The 20,730-nt window shown below is 41.3% G+C and overlaps 1 protein-coding gene across 2 annotated transcripts in view; it reads left to right on the top strand.

Moving 5' to 3' along the window:
* The first annotated feature begins 1,104 nt into the window (after positions 1 to 1,104).
* The window catches only part of ccdc120b (coiled-coil domain containing 120b), a 26,307-nt gene continuing 6,681 nt past the window's right edge, over positions 1,105 to 20,730 (top strand). The window contains exons 1-9 of one of the 2 annotated variants that reach the window (XM_074653149.1): positions 1,105 to 1,572; positions 12,240 to 12,339; positions 14,189 to 14,319; positions 16,063 to 16,164; positions 16,263 to 16,383; positions 16,505 to 16,564; positions 18,108 to 18,261; positions 18,350 to 18,451; positions 18,744 to 19,781. In XM_074653149.1, coding sequence (XP_074509250.1) covers positions 12,291 to 12,339; positions 14,189 to 14,319; positions 16,063 to 16,164; positions 16,263 to 16,383; positions 16,505 to 16,564; positions 18,108 to 18,261; positions 18,350 to 18,451; positions 18,744 to 19,781 — 1,757 coding nt within the window. In that variant the 5' untranslated portion in view covers positions 1,105 to 1,572; positions 12,240 to 12,290. The remainder of the gene's footprint in view (positions 1,573 to 12,239; positions 12,340 to 14,188; positions 14,320 to 16,062; positions 16,165 to 16,262; positions 16,384 to 16,504; positions 16,565 to 18,107; positions 18,262 to 18,349; positions 18,452 to 18,743; positions 19,782 to 20,730) is intronic. The other variant, XM_074653073.1, reaches the window with a different exon arrangement.

Here is a 20,730-nt window from a genome sequence, read left to right as displayed (position 1 = left end):
AAATATAAATATATATATATAAAATAACAATAATGATTATTATTTTTTACTATTATTATTTTGACTGGATAAGAATGTCCTAGACTGAAAATATGGTATATGACTCTAAAAGTTTTTTAGTTAGGTTTTCATCCCATATATACTGATTAATCGATTATCCATATATATTTATATATATGGATAATCGATTAATCAGTTTGACTAATTTTTTGAGAAAACAAATTCAAAATTCTCTGATTCCAGCTTCTTAAATTTAAACATTTTCTGGTTTCTTTACTCCACTATGACAGTAAACTGTATATATTATTATTATTAATAATAATAATAATAATAATATAATTATTTTTATTTAATATTTTATTTATATTATTTATTATTATTATTTTGACTGGATAAAAATGTCCTAGACTGAAAATATGTTCTCTGATTCCAGCTTCTTAAATTTGAAAATTTTCTGGTTTCTTCACTCAAGACAGTATATGTATATACTGTATATATATATAATGTACTGTATATATATATATACAACTGTCTTATTTTGTCCACAACAAAAGGAGTAAAGAAACGAGAAAATGTTCAAATTTAAGAACATTCTTATCCAGTCAAAATAATAATAAAAAATAGTATAAATAAAATATAAAACAACAACAATAATGATATTATTATTATTATTATTATTATTATTATTAATAATAATAATAATAATAAATTCAGTTTACTGTCATAGAGGAGTAGTATTAATATTATTGTTTTATTTTATTATTTATTTATATTATCATTTAATCAGTTTGACTAATTTTTTAAGAAATAATAGTAATAATACAAAATATAATAATTATTATAATATAATATATTTTATATACATTATTATTATTATTGTTTGCATTTTTATTATTATTAATTTGACTGAATAAGAACGAAAATATGTTATATCACAGTTTTATTTAATTGTTTTTAACAAAATAATTGTGTATAATCTTGGGGGAGAAGGACGCTCGAGCACCAAACACACATCAGTCCAACCTGACGTGTTTTTTTTACTACTCAGCGTCACTGCGCGCGTGCCTATGCAACAACTGGATAGCGCCGTGTGTGTGTGTGTGTGTGTCGGGATTAAGTGTCGCACATTGAAGGCATGTTACATCTGGGAGGGGCTTCATCACCAACACCACCAACACTAACACCACCTCTACTGCTGCTGCTGCTGCTGTGACAGGAGGCTGAGAAACAGAGCAACAGAAGGAATAAACCTTTATTATCCTCCTCCTCCTCTTCCTCCTCTTCTTCTTCTTCTTCTTCTGTCTCTCTGCTGAGCGGAGATGCGCGCTGCTGGAGGCTGCTGGTGAATTATAATAAGGAGGATAGGAAGCCACCATGAACGAGACAGCCTGTCTTTTCTCTCCTTGCACGTTTAATTAATTAAAGCAGCTTTTTTTTTATTCTGGGGAGGATTTAACCCGGTCCTGGTTCTGGTTCTGGTGCTGGTGCTGTCCGTGCAGGAATGATTTTTCTCGGCTTGGTTTTGCTACAGAGGACCATGGAGACCTCCGGAGCCATCGGTCATGCTCTCTGGTAAGATGTCCTTCTCATCCTTGCTGGGGCGTATTAATGAACCTTTATTATCTTTATAATAAAAACACCAGCATGGCCTACATATAGGAAGACTGTTTATTATGGGTCAAACCTATGTGGACGCACTTACATGCGTAAAAAGCTGGTGTGTCATCGTGTCAGTGAGACACAGTGACACACCTGATATGTGTTATTGCTGCCATTAATTAGTCCAGTCAGTGTGTTTCATTATGATGATATGTTGCTGCTGCTGCTGCAGCTGCTGCTGCTGAGGTCCGTCTGCATCGACACTATGCAGATGCAGGATGTTCTGCAGCCTCACTATAGCTGGAGCTTATAATAATGTGGAGGGAACACATGCTTTAAATGCTTTCCACGCTGCATGAGCTACAAAATAAATAAAAAAATAACATGCCTGTTAATTAAATCTTTCATTGGTGGTGTATTTCCAGTAAAAGGCAGGAAATGCCTGGTTTCAATTCAAATGCTTTAAAGTGGTAACAAATCTGCTTGCTTTTTTTTTTTTTTGGGGAACTTCTCCCTGTTATACTGCATGGAGCTCATGCTGTCTGTCTGCTGGGCCTTTATATTGATTTCACTTCTCATTTTATGAATACTGCTGTTTCTCATGCAGCAGCGTTAAGCCCTATTATTAACAGATTCCTGAACAAGGATGTCTGTCTGGATCTGAAAGAAAAATACAAATGTGTGTTGTGTGTGTGTGGGTCAGTCAGTGCCTTCAGGGTGATTCACAGCTATAGTCCGCCTCTTAGAGTACCGGGGAAATACCTCAGATTTTCTACTCCAAAGAGCTGATCGTTCCTTTTTTGTGTGTATTTCTATGAACTTCATGAACCGTTATAGGCAATTTGCAAAGAGGTTTCCTGTGTTATTGCAGGGGAAGCTCGGGGAAACCACCCGTTTTGACTGTTTTTCAGGCCATTAAATAGGCGTTATCAATCGCTATAAGCACCATAGATGAGGGTCATTAGGGGCCTGCTACACCTACTACGTGAAAGGGAAACTTAAAGGCAACAAGTTCTAACATGTTGTAAAACTGAATGAAACGTCACATTTTGAACACAAACAAAAAAGGCTTCTTTAGGTTTAGGCACTACAACTACAACTTCTTTAGGTTTAGGCAACAAAAACAATTAGGATTCTGCAACAAAACTACAACTTCTTTAGGTTTAGGCAGCAAAAACAATTAGGATTATGCAACAAAACTGCAACTTCTTTAGGACTATGCAACAAAACTACAACTTCTTTAGGTTTAGGCAGAAAAAAGAATTAGGATTATGCAACAAAACTGCAATTTCTTAAGGTTTAGGCAAAAAACCTGCAACTTCTTTAGGTTTAGGCAACAAATCTTCAACTTCTTTAGGTTTAGGCAACAAAAAACACATGTTAAGTTTAGGGGAAAACATAATGTTTTGTGTTAAAATAACTATAGAAATAAATATAATTAAAATATATAAAACATAATAGAATAACTCACACAGGATGCAAACTCTGGTCTCCTGTGTTTTGTGTTTTGTGCCCCATCCCCAATCTCCTCCCCTTATGGAGTTTAACACTGTTTACTGTTGTGTTCTTTTATACATTCTTTCGGTGATCTACCATGTGAATAGATGATAAACCTACTAGTGGGTGTAGTAGGCCCCTATTGACCCAAATCTATGGGCCTTATAGCAACTGATAACGCCTATTTAATATCGTGACAACAGTCTAATCGGCTGGTGAAACTCTGTATTTTGACACATGTTGCTGTTTGTTTTCTCCTCTCGGTTCGCTGTTGTCTTCAAATTGGAAGCATGGAGACACTCTACTTCTCTACAAAACCCTCCCTTTCATTGTTTCATGCTACTATGACTGTTACAATTCAATCAAACACCGTGGAATTGGACTTTGACCCAGTTTGGTGCAAACACAATGTTTTTTTTTTTACCATTTTGTTACACCAAGGTGACACTGCTCCGTTTATGATGCCCTTAAGACATGACATGATTTGAGCATCTGGTTCAGTAGTGGTTTGGCTGACGAGCATGCAGGTTTAGTCAAGTGGAGGGGGGGTGCTAAAAGTCACACACTCGACCCCCCTGATCTGGATCCAGAACCTTTCACCAAACCATTTGACCTGTACTAGAGCGGTTAGTCAATTTTGTTAAAGGGGCTCTATGTAAGAATCATAACAGTGACATCTGTGGCTGTTAAGTCAACGACAGTCAGCGTCCTGTTGCTTGCGCTTGTGCTCGTGCTACAACGCAAGCGAGCATCGGTTAAAACAGTGAGGCGACACACACGTGCTGAACATGATTGAGCGCTAAAACCACAATATCACTATATATTTCACATGCTTGGCAGTAATGTTAGCTTATCTGTACAGTAGGAATTTTGCCAGCTCGGGGTCCGTTTTGATCTTTTAAGATAAAAATTGAAAATTCTCTGATTCCAGCTTCTTAAATGTGAATAGTTTCTTTATAGTTTCTTTACTCCTCTATGACAGTAAACTGAATCTTTGAGTTGTGGACAAAAGACATTTGAGGAAACATACAAAGTCTTTTATTATTATTATTATTATTATCATTCGTCATGGATAACAGAGAGTTGTAAAATGTCTTTTCAGTAAAATATAGTATATAGTAAATATATATATATATATATATATATATTTAATTTTACTTATTTATAATGACAACACACATTAATCAATGTTTCTGTAGTTGTGCCTGTGTTACCCAGCTGGCTAATTTTCACTATTTTGGATGTGATGTCTTGGAAAATACTAGCTACTATACTGTATATAGGCCTATATTAGAGCTATTTTGATAATCGATTGATCGGTTTGAGTCCCTTTTTTAAGAAAAAAAAGTAAAAATATACTTTATCTGTATAGTATAGTATATCTATACTAATATTTTTGAGTTGTGGACAAAACAAGACTTTTGAGGACGTTGTTTTGGGCTGTGGGAAACACTGATCAACATTTTACACTATTTTATAGACCAAACAACTGTTAGATTAATTGAGAAATATGACGACAATGAAAATAATATTTAGTTGCAGCTCTAATCTGTGTTTTTTTGCATGTATTTAAAGTAAGGCTGTCAATCAATTAAAATAGTTAATCGTGATTAATCACAAATTAATCACACATTTTTTTATCTGCTCAAATATACCATAAAGGGAGATTTGTCAAGTATTTGATACTCAACATTGGCGTGGGCTAATATACTGCTTTATGCAAATATATGTATATATTTATTATTGGAAATCAATTAACAACACACCAGAAACCCTCACAGGTACTGCACTTAGCATACAAAATATGCTCAAATCATAACATGGCAAACTGCAGCCTAACAGGCAACAACAGCTGTCAGTGTGTCAGTGTGCTGACTTGACTATGACTTGCCCCAAACTGCATGTGATTATCATAAAGTGGGCATGTCTGTAAAGGGGAGACTCGTGGGTACCCATAGAACCCATTTTCATCCACATATCTTGAGGTCAGAGGTCAAGGGACCCCTTTGAAAATGGCCATGCCAGGTTTTTCTCGCCAACATTTTGCGCAGGTTTGGAGCATTATTTAACCTCCTTCATGACAAACTAATATGACATGGTTGGTACCAACGGATTCTTTAGGTTTTCTAGTTTCATATGATGCCAGTATCTTCACTTTAGCTTTAAAATTGAGCGTTAATGCGTTAAAGGAATTAGTGACATTAAAACAAATTTGCATTTGACAGCCCCAGAAAATATGCCTCGTCCAAAGCGTCTCGGTGCTGAGTGTGTGAGCTCAGGGAATCAAATCCCAGACCTTATCAAGCGTTGGAAATACACCAGAGCAGCAGTGCTCTCTTTTTAGTGGATGAGAGAGAGAATTCACCCACATTTCTTAAAAAAGCACTAAAGATCAAGGCGGTTATGCATGTGTAGTAATGAATGTAAGTGTACGGCTGTGGCTGCACATCATAGGCAGCCCTGAACCCCCTTCAAAACCAAAACAAGGCGGATTACAGCCACAGTGGAACATTTAAAAAAAAAAAAACAACTTTGGATCACGTACAGAAATCCCTCCAGGTGTTACAGAGCAGAGGGAAAATGCATAGGAATAATCCCCTTGGACGTTAGAGACGCATTCCTTTCTTTATTACTCCCCCCCACCTCAGTTTAGCAGAATCCAGGTGGATAGCAATCACCAAGATTGCTTTGTTTCACCCGCGGTAGCTAGCTGTGTCAAACGTGCAAAGGTGAGCGTCAAGGCCAGGGAGGAGAAATGGTGAGCCACAGGATTGGTCAGCCCGAGCTGAGCTGCCCTGCTGTGTGCCGATAAGCGTGCTATAAATCAGTATTTCATGGATATAGAGAGAACAAGAAGAGATCATATTAGTGTGGGGGGGTAGGGGGTGCAGGGTCACAAGACCTTCCATAAGCTGTCCGCAGTTCTTTGGTTGGGGTTGGTCAGGTGGAGGTGGTTCAGTAAATCCTCTGCTCTGAATCAGCTGGATGTCTGACCCTGACTGAAACCTAAATCTCCCTTTTTCTTCTTTAGGTTAAAAACATTTCTATTCCTCATCATTACAACTCACCACTGGGCGTATTATAACATCCTCGGACTTTGAATGGCAGGGAAAGCGTGCAGATAAAGGTCACATGACTGTTCTCTTTCAAATGAACAGAGTGAGGTTCAGAAGTGTTGTCCTATCAGGCGGCAACATCCGGGTCTGAGAAGTGAAGCCAATGCTGAAGTGTCTTAAACTTGCATTCTTTCTAACAGCCAGCAGGGGGCGACTCCTCTGGTTGCAAAAAGAAGTCTGATTGTATAGAAGTCTATGAGAAAATGAGCCTACTTCTCACTTGATTTATTACCTCAGTAAACATTTTAAACATGAGTTTATGGTCTCAATCGCTAGTTTCAAGTCTTCTTCAATACAGCATGATGTTGCTTTAGTAAATTATGGCCCCATTTAGAGTCAAATAGACTATAAAGCAGGGGATGCTTTAGGTCGGGGCTAGCTTGTGATTGACAGGTTGTGAAAATAGTTCACTGAAATGTTTCTGAAAACATTTTATGCGAGAAATATTTTATACTTTATTTTAGATCGACAACGGTTAGTTAGGGCTAGGGAAGCACTAGGGCTGACCTGAATGCTTCGAAGCTTTGACCGTTGCCATGGTATTCAACCTCCAAATCAGTATACAAATGCTTAATTTTGTGTGTGTTTGTACAGTAGTGTGGCAGCGACGATGTCTCAGGCAATGAAACATATTTCTCACTGAAGCTTTGAAGCCCAAAAAATGGTATTTGGGACAGCCCTACACTGGTCGCCCCTAATTTGCATAAAGTAGCCTAGACCTCAACTTTATGCAAATGAGGAGCGGCCAACCTGACGCCCCGTCTCTCGAATCGTGCCGCCACGCAACCACAATGCATTGCACGGCTGCTTACATACACAATGAATGAGAAGCCTGGAAAGGATGGAGCCTGTGGACACGTACCATTATTCAGCGTTCGGTTGTACTTAGCTCCACCCTCTTGTGTCACTTCTGGTTCCAAATAACCAAGATGGAGACGGTCAAAAACCAAGTAGCCTAACTCAAGACTTCAAAACGGCAGTCCACAAACCAGTGGGTGACGTCACGGTGACTATGTCCACTTCTTATATGCAGTCTATGGTTGTTCTCCTGGCACGCCATTGAAGGCATTGTGAGAGCCAGCCGTGCAACAGTTGGATATTTCAAAAGCTACACAGTCTGCGACTCTATTGGCCTAGTTTTGACTCCTCAGGAACATAGTTGTAACCCTGCTCTCTGGTTACCATGTGTAAGGTCATAACAGCAGCAGCTGTGTCAACACCAACAGTCAACATGAGGGCTGCCGGCCTCACCTGTCCGTAGAGGGCCGGAGGTGATATTTCAGCTGCTCTTTCACATCTCAGCTGCCTGCTTTGAAAGAGACTAACAAACATATTGTGCATCCCTCGCCACATGCGACGGATGTGAGGCTGTTGCAGAAGCGTCGACTGTTAAGACACGCTGTACTGTAAGTCGTGAATATATCTGTTATATAAATGCTGTTGACAACAGTAGCCTGTTCCCGGGACTCTTGGGCCAGATAAAAGCTGACGGCGGAGAGAGTGAATCTCTTTAAGAGCTGGGAGGCATCGTGTTTATCAAGGGGATGAGGAAACGGACATAAAACTGTTGCCTGTAGGAGTTTAGCTTTGAATGTTGTGATCTAATATGTATGACTTCTAAGCTGAAGAGAGAGCTTGTGTGGACACGGTAGGATGCGACCTACCTTACAGGCTTCAGTGTTTAGCCCGTCGGACTTGAATATTAAACTCGCCGCTGATTTGCATTCGTGTGATGCACGCTGCACAGGGGCAGCTCGCTCTCATCGCACAGCTCATGTTTTAATCAACATGGCTCCCACAGTGCTATCTACACCGCCATCCCCTTACACATGCACACGCTAAGTCAACATGTGTTTGATGATCGTGTTGTGTTCATATCTCTCGTACTCCTCTGATCCCTCCTTTGATGCCGCTCTCTGTGACTCTCTGTTTATCTGATTCTTCATTGTCCCGCCATCGCTCCCCGCAGGCCTCACTCAGGAATGTGATGCCGTCTGGTGTTGTTGTACCTGACTGTACCTCTGCACACATCTGTACACCAGATGTTTAAGCAGTTAGCGCTTCACTTCAACCAGGGAGACCACTGATCCTCTCAGGTGTGGTATTTATTAGTCTCAGTGGTGGTTAGAGGGCGACCTGTTGCAGTTGATTGATTCGTCTCTGTCTTAAAGCAACACTTGAGTTTGTGGTAACCCTGGAGGATATTTGGTGCTAAGCACTCACTACGTTTGGTGTTTTTGCTCTTTGTCAGAAATTGTGGATCATATTGTGACACCATTTTCTTTATATTTCCTTTCTATCAATTCCCTTTCTATTGTTGACACCTCTTCTGTTTCAGTTTAGCCGTTATAACTATTGCTGCTAGCTTGCTACTAAATTGTTTTTCTACTTAGTCCAAACAAACAGCAACAGCTGTTTTTGGATTTTTTCCCCACAGAAAGACCTAAAAGCTTTCATGAACTTGATACACTGTAGTTTACACTAAAGTAAGACTTAGATGTAACCAGATGTGTAACCTTTGCTGAACAATTAGGTAATTACGGGATAACGGTAAATCATAAAACAGTGCAGCACACACTGGTTGTTTTGTCACATCATTTCACATACAGTACATCTATTGATGCCAGTAGCAGTTGTGAAGGTGTAGTCATCAGGATGTGTTGGCCGAGCCAAGCACGGCCGCAGCTTGTTAGCGTGAGCCACCTAGCTGCTACGTTAGCACCACGGTAGCTGTTTGACTAAAGACACAACAACTAACCATGATATCTATATATAACTACATTTATGATCAAACTGACTTGTTTTATTACACGACTTATGATGGTTATGGAAAGTTAAAGCAGCTGTCAGTCAGAGCTGTCAATCATAACGTCTCACCCCTTTGTTATAGCATCAAATAACTAGTTAAAACCAAACTGACAGAGCTAACACTGTAAACCATCGGTCGGTACGACGTTAGCAGTTGTAACCGCCGTATGTGAGCAGTGCCGAGTGGCGGCCGTGAGCTAGCCAGTGGTTCGCGCTCACATGCAGGAAAATGCACATGCGGCCGGTCCGGCAATGTCAACAAAGCGAGGAGAAGCTCTCATTACACCACACACACAGGAGGGAGAGTGACTTCATCCTCTGCTCAGGTAGACATTACTCCTCTACTATATCTTTACATAGCAAATAGTTGTTTGCTGCTATATCGATGCTCTGGATATCGTATAGAGAACCAAAAATGAAACACTAGTTAACCCAGAGCACTGAAGTCAAAGGATTGTTATATATAAAGAGATAACGGGCACATTTTAGTGAGTGTAAAGGATAGCACCCAGCTTCCAAGCAAATGTTTTGGTTGCTGGACAAAGCCATTCTTTAGGGGCACGGCAGCCTTTTGGCTCCAGCTGCCCGGCGACCATGCAGATGAATACCAAATGTCTCTGTCTGTCTCCTCTTGACTGCTTCTCCCTGTGGGTTTACTGCTCAGCCTCGCCGCTCAACACAGAGAACAGACACGACACTGCCTCGTGCATTCCCAGGTGAAAGTCATTCTCAGTATATTAGATTCACTTAAAATCTGATTATCGCCGCCTGGGTTTTGTGTAACAGGGTTCATGTGATGAGCTTTTGTCTGAGCGTGCGGTCGTAACTCTGCCACTTTGTTTGTGTGTGAGAGGCTCCTACTTGTCTGTCAATGGGAGGTCAAGCATGCTGGGGGTTTTCACACGTACAGGAGCAAACAGCAGTTACTGGTTCGGTTCCAGGACGGGAGCCAACGCAAACTCAACACAAGTATTTCAAGTATGTCTTTACACAAAGTGAGCCTTATTCTTTAAGTTGTTTGAGTGAGGGAAACAGAGCAGTATGTCTTACTGACCCCCTAAAAAGCTGCTTAATTGTGTGCAGACTTTGAGGCAGCTGCTCAGAGCAACTGATAGATAAATGTTTCCGTTTGAAAGATGGCAGAAGCAGTCTTTGGACGGGTAATTTTCAGCCCTCGAGGACTTCCGTCTAAGATTTGAGAGTTGAATGGAGTCGTTTTATGATTTAACTCGACTGGCAAGATGCTTGTTTATGGCAGCAATTTGTGTGCAGCGTTGAGTGAGAGGCTTTTGGCAGAAAACGCGATCTCTATTTTTGGATGTCAAGTCTCTATTGGGTATTAGGGAAGAGGCTTTGTTCCTAATGAACCTCCATTATGTGGGGAAACAGCACATAAAACGTTGCTCGCGGTCGACAGCATTTCTTGTCTTGTAGGTTTTTCTTTTTATGGGGCCTTATTTGATGTTGGACAACAGTTTCCTTCTCCGCTCTGATATGCAAAAGCTATAAAATATAGTAAACATAATTCCATGCCGTTTCATGTACACCTTGATATTTATGACAGCAGGAAACTCAACGCTGAACATTGCATTTTCATTCCTCGCCTCTGTTATTTATTCCATCACTTTGCTCCTGGCTCTATTCCTCTGGCTCCCTCTCTTTGTAGCTATTGAGACATAAAACACTCCGGGTTTAGGTTTCTCCCTCTCTGTTTCTCTGTCCATGCATTATTAATGTTACTTTATCCTGTCTCATTTCCTTCTCTTTGCAAATTAATTGGTTGCTAATTGTGTCTGAGAGCTAATTTTAGAGTATTACTCACTTTCAGGATGCCTTAAGGTGTTAAGTCAAATTATCATCAGACTTTTATTGAACTTTTGATATATTATTAATGTTCTATAAAAAAAGGCTAACTGATATGACTTCATATAATGTCAAATATGAGATTTATTAGAGCTGCCCTCAAACAAAGAAATTCTTAGTCGACTAACACTCATGTGATTTTGTCGACTAATTGATTCGTTTATTTAATCGACAGATCTATAAAACCGAGTTTCTCCACAAAGAATCACACAAAAGCACCACTTTAAAGACCCAGACACACCAACTCGACATCAAAGAACTAGAGGTGACGAAGGCCACCAGTTGCGTTGCCTCACGTCGCCTTTTGTCTTGGCCTAAAAGTTGCACTCGTCTTCCACACATCGCAAAGACTACAGCCGACGGCCAACTACCACGTATGTTCTGCGCCTGCGTGAGAGGAAATAACTCTCCACACCAGCAGGTCGCTGTAGTCTGTATTCGTCATTCAAAAAGGGAAACCGGAAGACCGAGGACGGCGGATATACAAGCCGTTGTTATGATACTACTTACTCTCACTCACCACTTAGCTTAATTCCAGACGGCCATGTCGTTGTGAAAATATCCGTGTATTTAAATCATCAGATGAGATGAAGATGAAAAAAGAGAAGAGCATTCTGTGTTTTTCCTCTTGACTTTACTCGTTGGTTTGCTTTCCTCACGTACATTTCTCTTCTCGTGCACTGATTCGTTTAAGCTGAACAGCCAATCAGAGAGATTTCTCTCACCGACGGGCGCCAAACCTCCGACACGTGCAGACTAGAGCCATGACACACCGCAAAAACTAGGGCCAACAGACGCTCACCGACGGCCCCAAACTGTCCCACGGCCAACCTTTAATCTTGTGTTTACCAGAGATTTGCTCATAATTTTCTTGGGAATAAGCCATTCAGCATGAAAAAAAAAGCATAAAAAATGACTAATGGACAAAAAAAATCTTAGTTGACTAAAACCAGGACGACCGGTTAGTCGACTAATCGACTAAGAGGGGGCAGCTCTGGGATTTATAGTGCTTTTAATGAAGCTGCAAGATTTTGTTTTACTGTATGACAGATTGACTTTCAGCTTGTTGAGTCTCTGAATATTTATATGTATATATTTATATTTTACAGTCACAGAAAAATCTAAATATTGTTCTACTATTCTTCCCTTGTTAAGCTGTATTAGTAATATGTTTTAACCTTTTCAAGGATTCAGCTGTAGACACCTGAACAGAGGTGCAGTAGCTCCCCCTGATGGTACCTGCTGTAATCTGATCCAGGAGACACACACATGCTCATCTGCTGCTGACTTGCTAGAAAACACATGGCTGATACTGCAAAACATCTAACCCTGAATATATCTTGTCTTCTTCATCAGGTGAGGGCGTGGCTGGGAGCGAGAGTTGTAAAGTCCCCAGAGTTACATCACATGGAGGTCAAAGGTCATCTGATCACGTCCATGGGTTTGGGGGCTCCTGGTGAGTACTAATGACTCCTCACAGTGTGAAGACAGACACATTCATGTCTGGACAAGCCTGGAATGGCTTGGTGTGTTTTCTTTTCTCACAGTTCAACAGAAGGAAAACAAAAGTGTTTTTTTCTCAAGGAAACAGCCAGCTGAAATAACAGCTGCATGCGTGAAGGCCTTTTGTTCGCCGTACTGTCGCCACAGCTGTCCGACAATCTTATCAGAGGAGCTGTGAGCGGTCGTCATGTTGTGGGAAACAGACACTTGTGAAACAGTAGAAACCAAAACACTGCATTTCTAATTTAATAAGAAAATGTCAATCCTTTACATGTGCATTCAGCAGATTTGGCCTAAATGTCCAGTGTCCTGTTGTTAAAGGAGAAGTCTGTCATCTTTCTATATTTTTCTTACGGTCAATAAATCCCACGAAGAGACAAACCAACAATGTGTTAGTCCATAACTTTGCATGACTTCCCTGTCAGAAACCTGGTAGCAACTCATAATGTAATAAGAAAACCATGAGTGCATAACGTAAAAACAGTTTTGTGCATAGTTACATTATGAGAACATGGTTACATTATAGAGCTGCAACAATTAATCGATTAGTAATTATGTGATAATTAGCAAGTAACCTATTTCAAAGTTTTTTGGATTTACTGCCAAATTACCCCAATATTTACCTCAAAATTTATAGAAACTACTTTATTATAAACATAATTTAATAATTAGATGCTGAAATAGCATATAATGGTTAAAATAGGGCCTTAGGCTTGAGAAGCGGCTGCTCCTCATCGGAGGTGGAAAACCAAAACTAATAGAAGACACTTCTGATCAGGTACAGATCTCACCACTGTGTGACTTATTGTCTACACAAATGTAACCTGGTAGCTGATGTAATGATTCAGGGAGTTTTTTAAAGAAATTTCAAAGAAGTTATTTGCTAGTTATTATCTATTTACCAGCAGACATGGAAATAAAGCATATCAATTAAATTTGTATTCTTTTCCTGGGAAATGTATTAAATAAATTACCAGCTATTTATTACTGCTTATTGGTAAATAGCAGAATATAATTAATAATAAATAATGTTTATAATAGATATAAAATAATAATAATAAAAGTCCAGAGTCAAGTCCCAAGTCAAGACAGCCAAACAAAGTAGGTTACTTGCTAATTAGTGAAAGTGAAACTTAACGCTTGTGAACACAAAGACAACTACACGTTCTTGGTTTCACATGAGATGCAAACTCCAGCCTCCTGGGTGAAAACCCTGTTTTATGTCTTTTATTACCCCCAATCTCTACACCATATGGAGTTTCACGCTGTCTATACTACAGTGCCTGACTTCCCCTTCTGTTCCTGTCATAATTACCACGGTCGCTAAAGGTCGCTGTTGTCTTCTTTTATACTTTCTTTTTTTGGTTGACCATATTAATAGGCGATAAAACCTACTATTGGGTGTAGTAGGGCCCTACTGACCCACGTCTATGAGGCTTATAACCACCGATAACGTCTATTTAATGGCCTGATAACAGTCTAATTGGCTGAACAGTGTTATGTAGACCTGACTCAAAATAAATTACACTTTCCATGTACGAGGTAATGAAGGAACATGTCTTCCAGTACAACAGTGTGGCTTATTGATGAGTTTTTAATCCCTATTTGGAAAACAACGGAGCTCCGTGACACAGAGGAAAACGTTCTATCAGGCTTTGGATACACTGACAACACTATATTCATTGTTCATCTTTTCATGGGATTTGTTGACCATAAAAAAATATAGAACATTGCCAGCCTTAAACTTTAATTCAGTCTTTCTGAAGATGTTTCTATATATATATATATGTATGTGTCTGTAGATGTTCAAGGCTGCCAGGACAGCAAGCTGCAGGCTGAGAGGGTTGCAGCTCTGCAGGAGAGGAAGCAGGCCTTGGAGGCGCTCCTCAACACCAGAGTGGGAGAGCTCAAACACGTCTGTCTGCAGGAAGCAGTGAGTAGCTCTCACTTCACTTTTGAAACATGCATGGCTCACTCTCAGGCTACAACATCCTCTCTCCGTACACCTCAAGTGTTAAGATGACAACTACAGTGTGTTAGTCTGTTCACTTACTGTGTTTTTACTGAAGAGACTGCAGCTACGGCTGGGCGACAAAATCTTCCATCACGATACTTCATATCTCGATATTTATATATATCAGGATATAGCATGTTTTCTGGTAATTCAATAAATAAATAGTCCATATGAAATAACCACATGGTAAAGCCAACGTATTAAATACTAGACAAATGAAGGTACAGAGTATTTTCTCATTTAATGAAGAACTTTAGTGCAAAATGAACATAACACTTAAAGGTGAAATTATAGAATTTTTTTTTTCATAAATATTTCCAACTGCACACTGACTATGTTTACATGCATGCACACGTAAACAGAGTAATCAGATTAAGAGATTTGTATGATTCATAGACTGTACATAAGAAGTGGACGTAGTCCCCGTGACGTCACCCATTGGTTTGAAGCCTTGAGTTCGGCATTTTGGCCGTCGTCATCTTGTTTTTTTTGCAACCAGATGTGACACAAGAGGGTGGAGCTAAGTGTAACCGAACGTTGAATAAGACATTTTTAGGCAACCAAAATGGTTATAATTAACTTTCATGAACTGAAAACACACTGTGAAAGCGTTAAAGATCTAAGACGGAAAAATGGACAACTCCCAGACCGGACAACGCCGTGGCAACGACCTGTCAATCACAAGGTAGCCACGCCCATAATTGGGACCATAATTTACTAAATGAACATCATGCTGTATTGAAGAAGACTTGAAACTAGTGATTGAGACTGTAAACTCATGTTTGCAATGTTTACTGAGGTAATAAGTCAAGGTGAGAAGTCGCCTCATTTTCTCATAGACTTCTATACAATCAGACTTCTCTTTGCAACCAGAGGAGTCGCCCCCTGCTGGCTGTTAGAAAGAATGCAAGTTTAAGGCACTTCAGCATTGGCTTCACTTTTCAGACTCGGAGGTTGCCGCCTGGTTTGATCAGATTTTCTGAGAAATTTGAGTTAGTGTGTGCTTGTTATCAATTCAGATGATGTAATTGTGTATCACGATATCTCGATATTTGATTTCATAACGATACGATTCCATTTAAAGACAATAAATTATCATATTGAATTATCGCCCAGCCCTAACTGCAGCCTATTACAGATTTTGGCATAATTTTAATGTTCCGTAAGTTTGAACCTTTGGGTGTAGATGCAACTGGCAACCAGTGATGTTTCTTTCTCGTATAATAATACAATAGGTTGCATATTAATATTTTCTTGATTGCTCCAGAGAACCTGTCAGCACGTCTTAATGAAGCCGCAGCTGCCTCCGCTTCTCATTAACAGCTGTTTAACACATCTCTTTATGTTTTCAGCTGGATGTATAGTTACTATCTCTCTGTTTGTTCTCTATTCTTGGATTCACAGGTTGTCTAACTCTGTTTTCAGTGAAGCTACTTTAGACTCATCTGCAAATTTATTCTGTTTCTGCTTTAGAGATAAATTATGATAGAAACGTTATTCCATCTGGCATCTCTTTCCGTGCAGTCAACTATTTAAGTGGTTGTTTTATTGAGACTTGGAAGTAATCTGTTAAGTGGTATCATTTTATGTGACACTTTGGACCTCGCAGGCCAGTGAGAGGATGGCTTTTAGTTACTAGGTGCTAATGAATGTCCTCTGCAGGAGCTGACTGGGAAGTTGCCACATGCTTTCCCCCTGGAGACGGGAGAGAAACCCCCACCGGTGCTGCGCAGGACTGGCCATGCGCCCAACACCAAGGCAGAGGTAAGTCAACACCTTGAATATCAATAGTGTTTACGCAGCAGCTGTACCGCCGTGTGTTCTTGTGGTCTAAACACGGCTGGCTGTCTCTGGATCTGCAGGATGAGGCTGCCCAAAGAAAGCAGATGAAAGCCATCTTCACCGGTGCTCTGTACCGACACTCAGAGTCAGACCGACACATCCCAAACAGCAAGAGGACGGTTCATCGGGGGTGTCACACAGGTACAATCACAAAGCACCTAAAACCACACACCCAATTTATTAGCTTTGCATTCATTGTTTAGTAAAGACATCAGCTGTCATGCTGCATCATCTGTGACCTGAATGGTTTGTTGTCTTTCAGAGGACACTGTCATGTCAGAGAGTACAAGCTCCATGTCAGATTCAACATCCCATGACAATGGTGAGTCAACAGACTGTCTGTCAGCGACTCTCTCTGATGGATATCCATGTTCATAATGAGCTTAAAGTTGCAGTTGGTAACTTTAACTATCACTACAGTGGAAACCGCTCATAGTGATCACATCTGTCTGGGTCAAATTGATCAATACAAGCAGATGATTATTATAACTGAATTTTAGTTTTTGTGCATCATTTCTCATGCAGATATTACCATCTAAAGGACATTTGTATCTTTATTACATGAATACAAAGTAATAAAACGGACCGGTTCGCTATTTAATGGCTCGCTGCCAGTTCTTCTGTCTTTTCCCTCACCGAGGTTGAGGCATTGCCGTTTTTGGCCGGCTCTGTAGCGCGAGTGTGCATGCAACACGGCGTCCTTTTTTTTTTTGCCGGTCGGCATGTGTGCCGCAGAGCCGGTTTAGGATTGGCAGAGTTTAACTTTTGGGGCATTATGTGAACAGGCATTGTCAATACACTTGATGAGGATGCGTTCCACGTGTGCATTCGTTTTTTCATTAATTTTCCAGTCATGATATCAATGTGCACTTAGCATCAGCCTCAGGTATCTAGTCGGAAAGCAGACGGTCTGCAAGGCAAAGTATCATGGGAGTAAAGTAAAAAACAAAACAAGAATTCAACTAATGTAGTTTTAAAAGGTCTTTCCATATGTTGTCATGTATGAAAAGACCCAAAATGAACACTGTATGCGGACTACTTGATAACTATAACAGCATTTGTATAAGATTGATTCTGTCCCAAGATTTTTGATCCATATAAGCGGTTGATCACTGTAACCGTGATCACGATAAGCTGTTTCCATTGTATATCCTGACAGTATTGCAGGACACCGATAATCTGTGAAAAAAAAATCCTGTTCCTCTGTGTCCTCCTGTGCTCTTAATGCCGTTTGCAAGATTCCAACGTGCCCAAAACAAAACAACCAATCAGAGCAGAGCAGTCTCTACACCAGCTGTCAATCACTGCTTGTAAAACTCGTGAACTCCGATCAAACCGGTCAAACTAGGCAGCGCTGTAAAATCAGAAAGTTTGTGACCCAGCCACCATGTTGAAAACAGTCGAGCAGACAGTCGACAGACAGTCGACAGACAGACAGACAAACCAACCAACGCCGGTGAAAACATAACCTCCTTCCAAGGCCATTAGGAGCACCAGAGGACACAGAGGAGCATGATTTATTCAGATTATCTGTTTCATGCACTACTGTCAGGATATAGTGACCGTTTTATAAGAATAAAAAGTTACTGACTGCAGCTTTAACTAACGCAGTAGGCAGTAGAATTAGCTCACTGTATTTGCAGCCTTTTTCACATTCAAAATATGTCACTCACACTTAGCGGGTGGGAGGCTCATTTGCACTTCTGGTGTTAAGACACCAAACAAGAATATGCAGCAGCATTTCAGTTGTAAACCCCAAAAATAGCAGCACACTTGACTTGTTGTGTTTTTAATTAAAGTGATCATTTCTCTGTCGTCTGTGAGCCATTAAAAGATAATTTCTTTGTTTTTCTTCTCCCTTAAAGAGTCCTCTCCCAGTGTGGTGGCTGACCAGCGCTCTCTATCTCAGCCCCGGCTCACCGTGGGCAGCCCCGACCACAGGATCAGCAGGAAGCTGTCGCCGGTCGAGATTTACTACGAGATGAGGACGCGCCGCAACTCTGTCACGAGCTCCGTTAGGTACTTCTCTTCCCACATATAATCATGATTGTTTTCACTAATGGGTGATGAACGTTAAATACATCCACATCCTCTTGTGTTCTCACAGCCCGACTCACTCATTACCAAGAAGTGCGTCTAACATCGAAGGTAGAAGTGTTCCAGCTACTCCTCTGTTGGCCCGAACCGCTCCGATCAGCGTTCACGTCAGGTAATCTGTGATGTGGCGCCGCTTCCCACTGGGATAACTGTGTTTGGAAATGACTTAATGACTTAGTTAAATGCAGACACAGAGTCAGGGCTGTAACAACGATTAGTGTCACATTTAGCTACCAGCAAGGGCTCATCGTTCGGTCTTTACGCAGACAAACTGTGTCCCTTCTTAGGTGATTTTTCTGTGAAATGCTGTTACATGGTTTTGATTAAAATGCTTTCACTCACTTTTCTTTATCCACCGTTGCTCTTCTCCTAATGTAAGCTGTAACTGTTCATCTCTGCTTCAGGTCGGATGCATCGGGTGGTAACGGGTTGAAGCAGTGGTCTGGCAGCCTGGATGTGCCCTATATGATTCCACTGGCCCAGGAGGGCTCTTCTTCCGACCGCCGAGGCTGCCCTTACAGCTCCCGGGCCAGGCGCAGCAACAGCTCCGAGGCCCTGCTCGATAGATCGAGCCTCCCCGACGATCCTGCTCCCAGAAACGGGATGCCCCCCAGAGGAGGGCCCTACAAGAGCTCAGAGACACTGACTGATGGCAAGCTGCGACACATTCACCTGGGCAGCCCCGAGAGACACGTTGACGGCACTGTGGACCAGGCCAAACTGCGTCTGTCCATGGGCGACAGAGCGTCTGGCGGAGGCTACAACGAGCTACTGATGGACTATATCTGGGGGAAACAGCAGAGGATGCAAGTGCAGCACCACCTGTACCAGTCCACAGGCAGGATCTGGCAGGACATGTCCTCTCCTCGCTCCTCCACGGCGGCGGCACCTCCCCACGCCAACGGATTTTCCCATTCCCAGGTGAACCTCCCCAGCGCTGCGCCTCCTTACAGCCCCATGGTCCTCCGAGGGTCCCAAGCTGAGCTGCGCAGGGTCAAAGTCACCAGAACCAAATCTTGTGGACCCTTTATTCCTTTGCAGCAGCATCCCCAGGATGGCATCCTGCTGTCAGCGTACGAGTCTCCCCTTCCCGCCTCTGGCACCACCACGTCCTCCATCCCCAACCTGCACCCCTACCAGACGGAGCTGTCTGGCACCACCTTCGGCCGCAGACCCCCACAGTTCTCTCTCCCGACCCCAGAGGACTCGACGCGAAGCTTGCATAAAGCCCTGGCTCTGGAGGGACTGAGGGACTGGTACCTGAGGAACGCCCTTGGCTATCCTCCTGCTGCCCCAAAGGGCCATGAGGCAGGGATCTCTCGCCTCTCACACCCCCACCCGCTGGTGCACCAGGCCCAGTCTGTTCAAGGTGAACCAGCCAACCTCCACAGGTCTCAGATACCCCAGTCAGCCAGCTTCCATGGTCATCCGCTGCATGGAAGGTCAGTATTTTTATTCATTTATGTTATTGCTTTGTCTCTTTTAGAGCTGTATGTCTATTGGTGGGAATCATCATCAGTGACTACATTTACATACACAAAATATTCAGTTTTTTGCCCTTATTCTGAAAAAGACAATATTCCTACTAAGCTACTGAAAATGAATATTCCAATAATAGTCCCATTTACATGCAGTGGACTTATTTGACCGTGGGAACACAGCCTCCCTTTCTCATTCCTTCAACCACCTTCTTGAAAAGGATGACGTTGTGATATTTGTACATATCAGAAAAAGTCTTTCATAATGTTTAAAAGTAGGCGTATGTCTCCTTCCGACCAGAAATGTGTGCTTTTCTTTTGGGCATGCATCTCTGCAAACTGTCGGCTAGTTGGTTTGTGTACAACGCACAGAGCTGGACGTAAACAAGCAAGAGGCCACGTGTCGCAAACTGCCGTAAAAAACACAATTTAGACGCAGATTCTGAATACACTGTATACATATCCGAACAATGCTCCTAAAACCTGAATAATATCAGTATATCTCACATGTCTAAATTGGAAAATGCTCCATTCAGAATAATTCGGCCTGATTCAGAATATCCAGATGGAATATGGTGTTTACATGACTCTTATCAAATTCAGATTATTGCCATATTTGGAATAGTAGTGGAATATTAGTGTGCATTTAAACAGAGGTTGTGTCTGAAATCCCATACTGACATATTATTTAGTACGCTAAAACAGTATGTGAGATTCAAGATTCAAGATTCAAGAGTTTTTTTTGTCACGTACTCATACAGGATGTGCAGTGAAATGTAAAGTGTCAGTGCTCACGAGATTGTGCAAAACAACATCAACTATACAAATATTTTTAAAATGCGGAGGCGCTTGCCTGACCGCAGCAGCTGGAACAGTCTGTTATTTGGGTGGTGAGGATCCTTCATAATCCTAT

Source organism: Sebastes fasciatus, chromosome 1, assembly GCF_043250625.1.
Source record: "Sebastes fasciatus isolate fSebFas1 chromosome 1, fSebFas1.pri, whole genome shotgun sequence".
In the NCBI taxonomy this organism is placed as follows: Eukaryota; Metazoa; Chordata; class Actinopteri; order Perciformes; family Sebastidae; genus Sebastes; species Sebastes fasciatus.
Note: the sequence above shows the minus strand (reverse complement) of the source record. Positions and strands in the feature narration are given on the sequence as shown.